At 50.9% G+C, this 13,725-nt stretch overlaps 1 protein-coding gene across 2 annotated transcripts in view; it reads right to left on the bottom strand.

Moving 5' to 3' along the window:
- DTX2 (deltex E3 ubiquitin ligase 2) overlaps window positions 1-13,725 on the bottom strand; it is a 34,839-nt gene that overhangs the window by 17,196 nt on the left and 3,918 nt on the right. For both annotated transcript variants that reach the window (XM_041482700.1, XM_041482701.1), the window contains exons 2-3: window positions 12,411-12,794; window positions 7,620-8,205 (exon numbers count right to left, since the gene is read on the bottom strand). In XM_041482700.1, the coding sequence (XP_041338634.1) occupies window positions 7,620-8,205; window positions 12,411-12,717 (893 nt within the window). In that variant the 5' untranslated portion in view covers window positions 12,718-12,794. The remainder of the gene's footprint in view (window positions 1-7,619; window positions 8,206-12,410; window positions 12,795-13,725) is intronic.

Raw genomic sequence — 13,725 nt, 5'->3', positions numbered from 1 at the left:
GAGACCTAGAAGAGCTTGGCCTGTTTTCATTTGGACATCAAGAGAAGATGGACACCAAACGTGCCTTTCAGGTTCATCACCTACTTGTTTTGGCAGTGCTGGCAGCTGTACTACAACTTTGGGATACGTGGGCAGCCAGGGCTATGCCATTAGCAGGAGTTAGGCAGGAAAGGGGAGCAGCAGCAATGCTGATGGGGCATCACTAGAGAAGAAACCAAGCTGGATCCACATTAGCAGAGCAGGAACACTTGAAATCCAAATGCTGGCACAGAGAAGGCACCCATGGTCTTTGTCTCAGGTGGCCCATGTGTCTGGGATGGGTGAGGCTCATGCACCTCAGCAGCAGTTGGTGCATTCAGACCACAATCTCCAAGGACTCTCCAAAATTACACAAACCTGGCCAGCTGCTTAGGAATTCAGAGACTAAGATGGTCAAGAGCCCAAATTTCACCCACTATTTAGGGGAAACCTTCTTGTGTCCAGCAGGGATGCAAGAGCTGCCCTGCCCAAAAAGGCACCACGGAGGTCCCTCCTTTCAGTCTTGCTAAAATCTTTGTTCAGGTTCACATAACAATGACCAGGGATGAAAAGACTTTTGAGTGACACAATGCTGTTTCCCACCCCACCTGTCCCCTCTCCTACCTGTCCCAGTTTGGAATAGGTTCCCACATGTGTGCTGGCCTCCCTGAAGAACCCTGGGCAGGAGAGAGGGCTTGGTGCAGCTCTGGCAGTCTGGCCAAGTCAGATCAGCACCCCCAGACCCTTATAAAGCTCTCTGGACCACAGAGGTTTCCCTCCTGCCTCTTTCAAAGGCTGTGCTTTCCCTTCTGCTGCCCCAAATTTTGCAATGCCTTCAAATGATGCAACGGATTGTTCTGGCTACAATTCAAGCCCACCAAACCCAGGGGAAATCTTCCCTGTGATTTCAAAGGGCTGTAAATCAGATGTCTTTATGACTCTCCCTTTTTCCTGATTCACCACTTTGTCACAGCTTTTTCTTAGGTATTTCTCTACTTCTTTGTTTCATTCCTTTGCTTCATCTCTGCCTTTATGATCCTCTTCAGCAGATGGCAAGGAGCAGGACTCCTTGTTTTCCAGCTGTAGACATGAAGGGTATTTGAGGACCAGGAACTTAAAAGAACTGCTCCCAAAGAATCAGACATTGGACCTTCCCTCATTTCATCCTGAGAAGCCAAGAGGGCACCACTGAGCCTGTGACTGATACAGAAGTTTGTGTTTTGTTGCCATGCCCTGAGACGAAGCAGCACCTTGGGCACTTTCACTTCCCCATGGAAGGTAAAAATAAAATAAAGCACAAAGCTGAACCTTCTGCTGTACCGGGAGAAGAGGTGGGGGCAGGGAATCCTTCCAATGGGCTGGAGCACAGGGTCATTACACCTGAGGCTGGAGAAACCAAATCCAGAGCTGCCCTGGGAAGAGGATCACTGCTTTGAAAAGATGGCAGAGAAGTCCTTCACGCTTCTTTTCTAATTGTGTGACTCAAATCCAAGTCATCCATGAGTTAGAACTTGTATGAAGTTGTCCTGGTTTCAGCTGGGATGGAGCCAATTTCCTTCCTAGGAGCTGGTTTTGATTTAGGAAGAGAATAATGCTGATAACACAGGGATGTTTTAGTTGCTGCTGAGCAGTGTTTACACTAAGTGAGGCCTTTTCTGCTTCTCACCCCACCCCAGCAGTGAGGAGGCTGGGGGGCACAAGAAGCTGGGAGGGGACACAGCTGGGACACCTGACCCCAAGTGACCCAAGGAATATTCCAGACCACAGGATGCCATGATCAGTAGCAAAACCAGGGGGAAAACTGAGTGGGGACTGCTGCTTGGGAATGGCTGGGCATTGGTCAGTGGGTGTGAGCAATTGCTTAGGGCATCACTTGTTTTGCATGTTTCAATTATCATCAGCATTATTAATTTCCTTCCCTTCTCTATCCTGTTAAACTGTCTTTATTTTAACCCATAATTTTTACTTTATTTCTTCCACTTGTCTCCCCCATTCCCCTGGGGGAGGATGGAGTGAGTTGAGGGGCTGTGTGGTGATTAAATGTCTGCTGGGTTAAGCCACAACAGAAGTGAGAAGAGCCCTTGAGATCTTCAGAGAGAAACAGATAAGCACTTGATGCATTTGCAAGCAATCAAGTTTGGGAAGCTGTGAGTGCACTGCAGATAAATTACCATCCATGAGCCAGGAAACAGTCACTGGTCAGCTGCACTTCTGGTGTAAAGGCAAAATGTGTCAGCTTTGGCTGCTGGAGACTTTGAGCCAACTGATGTGATGATGGAGAAACCAATACTTCTTATTTCACCAAATACACACATTCATTAGCAGTATCCCAGCTAACAGTGCTGTGGGATATGCTGACCCATCCACTCTGCACCGTGGGAGCAGGGCTGCCACGCTCCCTGAGTTCTGTTACAACTGCAGAAAGCCCAAAGGCTGACGAAATCAAGGGAAATCCACACTGCTCTGAGGTACCACAGCACTGTCTGGGCAAGTCTGCAGCCACAGTGCGTGGGAGGAAGTGCTGCCATGCCAAAAAAGGTGAGGAAATGCTCCTCAGAGCCTACCCTGGGTCTAAAGTGGGGGTTTGAGGGGAGGAAGGGGATGAGGTAACAAGGAAGGATATTGCTATTGTAGTGTAACGTGGACTGTGCATCCAATCATGGAACATCACAAGCTCAAGATATTCCAGCACTGCCATACCGGTGCTGGCTTCTGGGGAAAGGTCCTGCTCATTTATTGAAAACAGCTCAGGTAGGAGAAAAAATGATGTTTTGGGTAAGGGAGATCCGGGTAGCATCAGTGCAAGAGCAAGCACTGCAGTGTGGAGAGATGAGAGAGAGCCACTGAGACACCTGCGCCTGCTGCCCATGGAGATTTCTCACCAGGCAGTGCCTTTGACTCCTGGCCAAGTGTTCTTGCAGGTGCTTGCAACACCTGAAAGTCAAAACCTGAATTCTCTGAATGTGTCTTGCTACCAATTCCTCCTTCCTGGTTCAATTTTGTCCTGCTGTTTGCCACAGCTCCTGCTCTCCCACTGCTCTGTGTGCTGGATGTTCCTGAGTGTAACAGGGATCACCAGGTTGTGAACAAAAGGATGCAAAATATGACAATGTTCTCAGAGATTCAGCAAGACCCTGGTAAGATTTCCTACCACTGGTTCCCAGGCAGTCTGCTACAGGAGGCAGACAGGGCAGACTGAGCTTTCAGCATGACAAACCCACTCGCTTCTCCAGAATTTCAAGAATCTGCAACACCAGTGAGACAGCAAAGCACAAGCCCAGCAAGGAACTGTGTCAACAGTTTGGAATCCAGGGCTGCTGCCACTTCAAATGCTGGGTGGCCAGGTTGGAGCCATCACCTGAGCCACACATGCACAACAGCCCAATGGAGCAGAATTGGGGAAGCCTGCAGGAACTCACCCTCTCCACCTGGTATGGCACTTTCTTCCTTCCTCTCCCCTGCACACAACCAGCAGGCCACAGACCTCTGTATCATGGCATCCTTGTAACCCTCTGGGCAAGAGCAAACACTTCTCCTCACAGAGCAGGGCAGCATCCAGCCCTGCTTCACACTAAGTGCTACCACAACTCCTTCAGGTCCAAACCCCTTCCCAGGGCTGTGTGTCAGGTGACATTAATGACCCCACCTGGTGGTAGCCCCATGCTGGCTAAAAGGGCTGCAGGACAACTCACAGTGGAACCAGCACCAGGAGAGCTCCTCACCACCCAAGGAGCTCAGGGGAACGCCTATGGACAAAGCTGAAGGATACAAAGATGGAGAGAAAGAAGGAAAGGCCCTGGTTAGTGCCCTTCCTGATCCTACAAAGCACTGACTGGATGTTGTTCCCCATGGCAGATTTGGGGTGCAGCATCTCTTAAGAACACCCCAGTTCTGTCAGCATGCTTTTCCAGCTCCCAAGACCTCCATTCCCACTGATTTTATACGAAATCCTGCCCCCATCAGCTGCCTGTCTTATTTGTAGGCACAACCCAGAGCAGCAGCCAAAGCCACATAAGCTCAGAGAAGCCTGCAGAGCTGCTGTAGGGATTTGCTTGGCTGGGACACTAATTAATATCCCCCAGAAGATTGCTTCCTGCAGCTTTACTCGCTCATATTACAAGCAGGGCACTCCTTACTGTGCTTCAGGAGTGCCTTACTCTGTAATTAGCACAGTGTAGGGAACAGGGGAGCTCTTGCCCTAGGGAATTGATGCTTTCCCATGTGGAGTGGGAAGGATTTGCCAGGAGATGGCTGGGATCCTGGTTAACAGTGCTAAGGACACAGCCCTTGCCATGGCACACTCCTCGTGCAGATTCCAGCACTGTCCATGAGAGGCCACATTCATTAACTGTGCTTAATCCACAAGAGGAAACTAAGGCACCAAGAAGCAAAAGAACTTGCCCACATGTATGGAATTTATTAGCAGCACAGCCAAGGATATTAGCATCTAGTTAAGCCTTGGCATTCCTCTCTGGGTTTTCCAGTGGCTTTGACCCTCTTGAGAGCAGGAGGAAATTAAAGTGCATTTGGCAGTGCTGGAGCTCCGCCTGCTCTCACACCAGCATCCGCCCTCCAGCAAGCAGGAAATACATTTAATCACCCTCAGTGGCACAACAGCCCGGGCATGCCCGTTCTGGGGGCTACCCCTGCCTGCTTGCCTGCTAGAAATAACTGTAACAGCCACACAAGGAGTTAGGCAGATTTCCAGGATGAACTGCAGCTTGTTCTCAGCCCTGCAGGAGAGAGGTGCTGCCATTTTTAGCTGTGTTTCCTAAAGAAATTGGGTGTAAACAATTGCACTACCTTTCAGTCTCTCCCAAGGAGTTTTTGAGCCCTTCTGCCAGTTGCAGCTCAGCCACCTCTGCGAGTTTTGTGGAGATCAGCAGTTTTGTAAAAGCAAGTAATCTGTCAGGGCTGCTTTGGAGCCAAAGCTTGTGGGGTGAACATAACACAACCTTTAGCAGACACCAGAGGATCCACCGTGGCCCAGTGCTCCCCTCCCTTGGGTCTCTGAGCATGGGCCAGCACAGGAATTGCACATCACAGCTAAGAGAACACAGCCAGAATCCTGTGGCAGGATAATTAATGCAGGATAATTAGCCAAAAGGTTAGACTGTTGGGTGATGTGGGGCACTGACTGCAAGGGAAGGGGAACTAACCATCACACTATGTCCAAGGGGGGAAGACAAGGAACCTAATGGATAAAATAACCCAGGAATGCTCTGGGTTTAGGAATTAAATGAAACACATTGTTAGAGTTTGCTACTCAGGTTTCCCCTAATTCACAGAAATTAAAGGATTTTCTGCTGGGACATGGGTTTCATGAGCCTGTAACTCCAGCCAGGAGCAATTACACCCACCCAGTGGCATTTCCGACCAGCACAGGGCCGATGGGGAAAAGCCATCCTGAGCTGTCAGCTGGGGATGAAAAAGTCCCTTTCACATATGGCACCCTGCTGGGAGACAGAGATTGCCCCGCTGTGTGCACTACTTGTTCTGGCAGGGATAAAGGAGAGCTGAAAAACTAATCCCAAAGGGCTGAAGATCACACCCCATGGGAACAGACAGCTGGTGGCCAGGGGAGTGGGGCTCACTGGGGGTGTGGGTTTTACACAAGTCTGACAGCACTCACACACACTCCCAGGTATCCAAAGAGCTGCCACCTGCCCTGGGTGCCATGTCCTGCTGTCCCTAGCATAGATTTAACTGTACAATCTCTTTCATCCCCCAGAAAGGCTGGCTTGGCTAGAGATGATTGCCAGGACACCAGTCACCTCACCCCCTCTACAACACAAACAGCTGAGCTGCAAAACAGGTTCAAACAGCCCAACCTCAACCAGCCATGGCAACCAGCCATGGGCACCTCCTGGCCACCCCTCTCCTCCCAGTCAGCATTGCCTGGGCCATGGGCTCAGTTCATGGTCAGCAGCCCGTGGCAACCCCCTCCAAGCATCACTCTCCCATCCTCCCTCCTCTCAGGACAGCCTGTCCCCCCAGCAGCAGCACACAACGTACCCAGACCCTGATCAGCTCCAGACAGGCTTGTGGGGCAACTGCTGCAGCACTTGGCTCTTCCTTTTCAAACTCCCCACCCTGAGTCACTTTGCAAATCCTTTGGGGAGGGATGGGGGCTCCAGGCAGCCCAGTGGCCCCACGCACCCACCAGCAACTCCTGTGAGAGGGGGAATTTGGCAGCTTCTTCAGGAGACAGCAAGAGCCTTACTGGGGGCTCCTGCAGGCAGTGCTGAGGTCTGATTTTCAGCCCTACTCGAAGGTGACTGGAACAGAGAAGCACTGTGGATGCTTAAGGCAACACAAAAAATCACCAGGTGGAAAAAAAAGCACCAAAAAAAAGACCGTGAGAAAGAAGAACAGGATGTCAGAAGTCATTTCACTCGAATGACCCTGAAGAGGGAAAGTCCTGACACGACACTAAGAAAAACATCTCAAGATTCACAGTCTTGTTTAAAACACAAATGAGATTCAAAACAAACCTCAAACCCCTGTGCCTCGTGCAATTAGCAGAATGTGCTTCTAACACTCTGCTAGATCTCTTATCTCTGTACTTACTTGGACAGGTAAGTCAGCCCTGGCAAGTTCCCCTGCAGTTTCTCAGGGGTTCAACAGCTGGATTACTCCCAGTGAAGCGAGTGTAAGGCTCTGCCATTTCCAGCCATTCACAAACAGAGGGAGCAGTCAGACAGCCCTTGCTGGGTCACACTTGGTGCCAGCACTGCCACAAACAGGCCACACACACCTCTGCCAGCAAGAGCTTGAGCACAGGAAGAGTTAAGATCCTGAAAGTGGAATAACCAACTGTGGCTTGCCCCAGCAGCTCATGCCATGGAGAGGAGCCAGGCTGTCAGACCACAAGACTCTGCTTTTCATTGAGCTGGCAGCAACCAAAAGGCCTGAAGAGAAGTGAGGTTCTGCCTCCCCCACCAGTAAGGTGCAAACACAGCCCTCCTTTGGCTCTAGTCGACAGGAGCTGAAATCCTGGGCTGAGAGATGCAGACTGGTTGCAGCCCTGTCAGAGAAGAGCCATAGGGAAAATGGATCCAGTGGCACCTCTGCTCTTCATCACCACTTAGCCTGAAAAATAACTTGCTTTTGACAGAGAGTTCAGGACGTCTTAACCACATGCAATGAGTACTATGGTCCCTCCTTGAAGGGGAAGAGCTCAGAATGAGCAGAGCAGTGCTCCACTCTACTGCCTAATTTTAATTAAATGTGTTTACAAGTCCCCTTTTCCTTCACTGAATTCCTCTCAAAGTTGTTTTTGTAACCTAACCCAAAATACCACTGGCACTATTAATTTTCTCAAGCCTTCAGAATCTCAACCTGAGTGATTTACCCTGTTGGTTCAGGGAGACTGGTAGACAGGTAGACTGGGACTGTATTTCAAATGGGAAGGAAAAAGGTAGAAAGCAGAGGGGAAGTCTCTTCATCCACTGTACTGGACATACAGACACAAACCTCTCCCTCCTAGGGACAAGACCCTTGTAAAATCCTCTGGGACAGAGAGGCTCCTGGATGCAGACCTGAGCACAGCAGATCTGTTGGACACACGTATGGTATTTAAAGGTGAATTGGATCTGTACCTGACTCCGTTAGACGCTGCCAGTGCTGCACTGAGGCTCCCAGTCTGAGCCAAAACCACGGTGTTCTGTGCACCGAGTCTTGGTGTTGACCTTGCTCCAGTCAAAGTGGGTTTGTTATAGGGCACGAAGCCGACGTTGGAAGAACTTACTGACGCTGTCCTCCCGGGAACCTGATGAGTAGTGGAAGAGTTGGGAGAGTTTGTCATGGAGTGACGGTAGCGTGTGGTGATGGGGCCAGTCCCGTTGTTTGGCCAGCACTGCTGGCAAGAACATCCCATCCCTGTGTGAAGGAGTGCGGTGGAGGTCGTCACGGGATACGGGGTGTCCAAACGCCTCTGAACGCTGCGGCGGAACCTCGTGGTCTTGTTGGTCTGGACTTGAGCCACAAAGTCAACTTCGTAGTTGTAGCCCAAGGACCTGAGATCCACTCGCTGGTGGTTGGTGGCATGGGCCTGCTCCAGGAACACGCAGACGTTCATCTCGTACGGGGACCACCCGCCCTCGTCGTTCTGCCACTCCCAGACGATGCCCTGGCCAGCAGCAGAGTCCCCTGGGAAGACATGCCTGCGGACAGCCCGCATGGTCCCTGTGTGCGAGAGGAGGGGAAATAAACACAACCATTTAGTGAGCGGAGAACTAAGAGGGATGTTGTCCCAGGAATTGTTTCTGCACAGATCCATGCTGCCTACATTGGGGTGGTCCTTCTCATTCTCCCTCAAGATGGGCACTAAAAGACCTCTTCCCAACAGGGCTGGGTTTGCTCATGAAGCTTTGAAAAACGCAACATCCCTGAGATCCCTGTCCCTCTGCCAAATCTGATTGTGGGCTGGCAGCAGGTTCAAAAGCTGCAAGGAGGAAGGGTGGGAAAGGAGGGAAGGAGAGAGGATGCAGACACAGACACACCCAAGCACAAAGGCACAGTGATCACATATGCCTCCCTGACGTTAAAAGGAAAAAAAAAAGGAAAAAGAAAAAAAAAATCAGGCTGAGGCACAGATCTGGTTAAAAAAAACACAACTCCCACAGCCTTGACAACAGAGTAACTATAGAGACAAGACACCATCGGGAAGTACTTTGTAGGAGCACTTAAGGGGCTGAACGCCCACTTCGTTACACAAGGGTTGGGGCAATTTTGGTCTTGGGAGAGCGGGTGAAGCCCCACAAGGGGCAAGGGCAAGGACTTTGGAGAAGGGCAAACTTCTGCAGGCTCCTGACTGCTGGGAGAGAGAGCAAGACTAGAGAGGCAAAGATGAAGTAACTTGCAAACTGGAGAGAGCAGCTGTTCAGACAAAGGGAGAGAAATGGAAGGAGAAACACTACTCCTGCAAGGCCGCTCGACAGCGACAGCTGGAGCTCGAACTCCCTGGAAGCTTGGCTTTCCAGGATGACTTCACTCCTGGGTACTTTATCCCTTACTTCAAAAAAGCAGCAGCCTAATGAGAGGGAAGGAAGCCACCCAACAGGACAGGAGCTCTGTAACCTTTGAAAAATGGGTCCTTGGCAGCAGGGTCAAAATTGCTACTGCAGGAAAAACCCTCAGCAGCATTCTGCACAGAGAAAGAGGAGCAGGAAAAGCTGTGAGGAAAGCAAAAGAGGTCTCTAAAGAGGTCATGAGAGTTATGGCACTATGTTCTAGGACCCCAGGTGAAAACTGGCACGTTTACAATTACCCACACCTAAAGCCTGAGAAGAACTGCCCCAGGATACCACTGGAGACTCTGTGGGGCATAAGCAATCCAGGCAAGCTTCACACCCAACAAGCACATCCCAAAGAAGAGGGAGGACAGCCCACGTGGGACTCCACACTGCCAAAATCAGGCTCTGCCTGCCTGCATGCTGGCATGAGGATCATGCTGCTGTTATTGTACCCAACAGTTGTGAAAACTGTGTTTCCTTATCTCAGCACTGCTGGAGCTCCAGCGATGACACAAAGGCTAAGGCTCTCTCCAAGGCAGAATGGGCCAGACCAAGGAATTCCAGGACTTGTGTTTCTGCTCCAGAGCAGCACCAAGCATCCTGCTGATTGCAGAGCAGGACTCTCCAGTGACACCAGCCAACAAACAACATCTTATCAGTACACTTAAAACACTACTAGCAGCCAGTCAAACACAGCAACCTCCTCAAGAGCTCAACCATGGAGCTCAGGATTCCTGTGGGACCAGACCTTCCTCTGGCAGAAACTATCAGCAGAACCAAGATGACCTTCCCAGCCTGGAATCGATGTCTTAGTGGAAAAGCAGACTAAACAGCCAAAAGCAAACTCTAGCAATGACTTCTCCTATCCAGCAAGTCCTGCCAAGTTTCAGAAACACAAGCAGCCTCAAATAGGTGGATAACTTCAGGAATGAACCCCTGAGCAGGAGGAGGACTAGGGTTGGGACTGGACTGGGAATGAGATGGTGAGACATGCATTACATTTAGGAATGAATGCAGGGAAGCTGCTCCCAGAGAAAGGGGACTACTACAGGTAAGGCAAGGTGTCCAGCGGGACACATCTCAGGAGATTAGCAAGGCTTCCCCTGCTCCTTTGGCAGCTCAGAAGCTGAAAGCAGCACAAAGGACTGTAGGACTTGTGAGCAACTTGTGGTTTTAACACCCTCAAACAGCATTAGAAAGATTTTTAGGAGTCAACAACACCAAGACAATGCACTTGGAAAACATCTCCCTTCCCCCAGACTGGCAGGGAAACTGGCATTCCTCTCCAGGGTGGGCAAACAGCTGTGGTGAGAGGACAACTCCTGCTGCTCCCCTGCACTCACTCCCAGCTAATCTGCCTTGAGCAGCAGCTGAAGCCCACAGCTAATCCTGCCCACAAGATCCCCCCGCACAGCTGTCATTCCCTGCTGCTGGGGACGCTGCTCCCGTTAACACTGGCTTCCTGTTATTCTCCCTGGCTTCCTTTGAAGAGCCTATTTATCTGTCTAATAGCTAATGAGCAGAATACAACAGCCTATTTTTTGCACTGTTTAAAGATTTTTCATGGGGATGTTTCCTGTAGAGATTCTTTTCTCCAACACATGACAAAGTTCAGCTGGCGGCTCGCTCAGAAAGGTTCATGTTTAAGGCAGAGCCTTGCAGAGAGAAAAAGCTTTGCTTAGAATTGGGCCATGGCAAGGGGATATGAGAGCTTTTCCAACAGTCACGTTGCAGAGCACACAGGTATTTGTGGAGGGAGGTTAATAGCAGTGGCCACTCTGATCAGCATCCCTTTGGATCAACGGGAAACACTGCAGGAGAGCTGTGGAGCAGAATCAGCCTTTTTGTTATTAAAAACTCAAACGCAGATCTAGACCAAGGAAAGATGAGATCATACTAGCCAACATAATTTCCAGAATTGAACTGGACTGTCCCCCAGAGAAGAACAGCTCCAAACCACCCTCCAATGGACAACAGTCACTGAGTGTTTTGAGATCTTTCACAAGGACCTAAAGAGACACTAACCCTCTAAGGACAGACAGTTGTACTTGTGGAAAATAATGTCCCATTCACACTGGGACACATTTCACCCACCCCACAGGCGCTCTGCTCACCTTCAACAGATACCTTAGGACTGCTGTCCACAGGTTGGAGCACTGGCTGAAAGGGCCAGAGGCTGGAAGGCTCCTTCACAAGCTTGGCATGAAAAAAACCAGGAGAGAAGCAGTTGCTGGTGCCAGCTCTGGTGGTCCACACTGTACCACTCAAAGCCACAGCCTCAGCCAGCCTTCCAGATGTTTGAACAGGCCAAGCTGAGCACACCTGCCAGGGCATCCAGCTTAGAAAGCTCCTCACCTCACCCAGGACACCACTAGATAAACTCAGCCTAAGGTCACCAAGTCAGAATAAAAACACGGATGCAGCTGTGATGACCACTCACATTTGCCCCAACCACTTCCCTTTCCTGCCAGAATTGGCTGATCATGCAGTTGATTCAAAATATTGCTCATTTACTGTTTCAACTGGCAAGAAACCAGCACATGCCCCTCTTTAAAGCTTGGGATGATGCTCAACTGCACCCTGGAGTGATAGGAGAGACACTGACAAAGGGGAAACTGATGGATGGAAAATTTTCCAAAGCAGCCATTCATTTAGGGTGTGTAATTTGGGATCTCCCCGGATTTTCCAGGGATGAAGTGCATGCATTCCATCCTCGCCACTTTCTAAGCTCCAGCTGTTCAGCACATCTGGAGCAAAAAGGGCAGGAGTCATCTCTGCAAATTCTGAGCTGCTTCTCCCAGTGACCCTAGGAGGTAGAATGAAAATCAGGTCTCAATTCTGCTATTGAGCCCATCCTGCCCTTTCTCCCTGGGAGGAAGCGAGCCAGGCTCACACAGCACAAGTGGAGGGAATATTCTGCTGCAGCATTTTGGTGTCACGCGGGGGCCGCAGGCACTCGCAAGCAGCTTGAGCAGGGCTGCATGCCAAGCTAAAGCAGCTGGCACTCCAACTCCAGAGGGAGCAAGGGATTCAAGCAGGAGGGTTGGAATCGTAAAAAGGCCTCTTTTACGCAAGTGATCTTGAATGGATTTGGGGAGGAGGGAAGTTTCCAGCTCTCAGAGCTCTGGCTCACAGGCTGGGAGCTCCACGAGTCCCATGATGATGCTCCTGAAGAGATCATGGCTGTCTGCCTGCACCCAGCTCCACAGATTTTTCCACACTGGGCAGCAGACAGCATCAGGAGAGCAGCAGATGTGCTCACAGAGCTGCCCAGCAAGGTAGCAAACAGCAGAGCTTTGCAGGGCTGTCACACACAGCACAAGGCCCTGCTTGTCCCCAAGCACACCAGCAGAACGGCTGGGGAAGCTCCCTTACCTGTATCCTGCCGGAATTGTGTCAAGCTTGGAATGTCGATGACATAGGGAGCCAAGGCGGGATCCGCGTGTCCCAAAGGGATGCTGCTGACCTGCCCCGACCCTGAGCGCCGGCCCTTCTGCTGATAGGCCTGGATAACCTGCTCAATGTAGCTGCAGACATTGCCACGGTAGGGCCTCCACCTGCCAAATTCATCCTGCCATTCCCACACCGCCACTGCCGTGGAGCTGCTGCTGTGCCCCGGGGCAGAAGCGGGCGGGCCGGCCAGCCCGGCTGAGCTGCTTCCTGCTCCCTGAGCTGCTGCCATGTTCCTCCCTGAGCTCCGGGCACGCCGCGATTGGAAGTGGCAGCTGAGCTGGCCTTACACCATTTTCTCCCGAGGACCTGCAGCAAGAAACAGAGAGCACAGGGAGCTGAGAATGGCGTCCCAAATTGCCCCACCCCACATGCACATCACACAAGCCACCTGAGACGGAAACAAGCTCCGACTTTCACAGAGGATGTTCACTAGGGATTTAAGAGAGTCCAGAGAAAGACTGGCCTCAAAACCCTCTGGCTGAGGGTGAGTGAGGTACCACCACTCACTCCCTGCCAGTGCTGGCAACTTCTGCTAATTGAGGGCAAACACTCTTCAGGGAGACTGTTTCCTGTGGTTTGTGGCACCAAATACCACCTGAATCCCCACAGATCTGTACCAAACCGTCCCCGAGCCACGGCTGATCTGTGTCAGGCAGACCTGTAAGCCTTGGCACGAGCTCAGACAGACACTCACTAGCCAGCAGTGTGCCAAGGCAAGCTGCCATTCTGCCCCTTCCCCATGCTCAGCACTGCTCCTGGCAGCATCACACTGACCACCCCAATGTGAGCTGCCAAATGCTGGCTAAATACTCATTCACAGAAATGACTGAGTTACACAAATGGTTCCCAAACTCTTCACACTGATCTAAGATCCAGGACTACATCATCAGCTCCATTCAGGCTTCTGACCACCTAGTTTTGGCCCAGGATCAGTCCTGTGACCCCAGTGCTGCATTACACATGCAAACAAAGCCAGAAGACAACTCTTAAGGCACAGTTTGCAAATCACAGTACACCCTCTTCTTTAGTTCAGTGTGATCCCAGCAAAAACATATGGGAAGGAGTACAAGAGAACCAGGAGCACAGGGCATAATCAACTGCCTGTGCTGAGGGCACTGATTTAGTAGGTCCTCAAGATCAAAGCACACCTATTTGCAGCTTCTCAGGCTGGAAAACAAGGAACATCCTGAAATGAGGAACAATCAGCACTAGAGACTCAAGCCCTTAAGAGATGATT

The sequence above is a fragment of the Pyrgilauda ruficollis genome, unplaced genomic scaffold (assembly GCF_017590135.1).
Source record: "Pyrgilauda ruficollis isolate IOZ18807 unplaced genomic scaffold, ASM1759013v1 scaffold59, whole genome shotgun sequence".
In the NCBI taxonomy this organism is placed as follows: domain Eukaryota; kingdom Metazoa; phylum Chordata; class Aves; order Passeriformes; family Passeridae; genus Pyrgilauda; species Pyrgilauda ruficollis.
The sequence above is the reverse complement of the archived record's forward strand: the minus strand, read 5'-3'. Positions and strand labels throughout refer to the sequence as shown.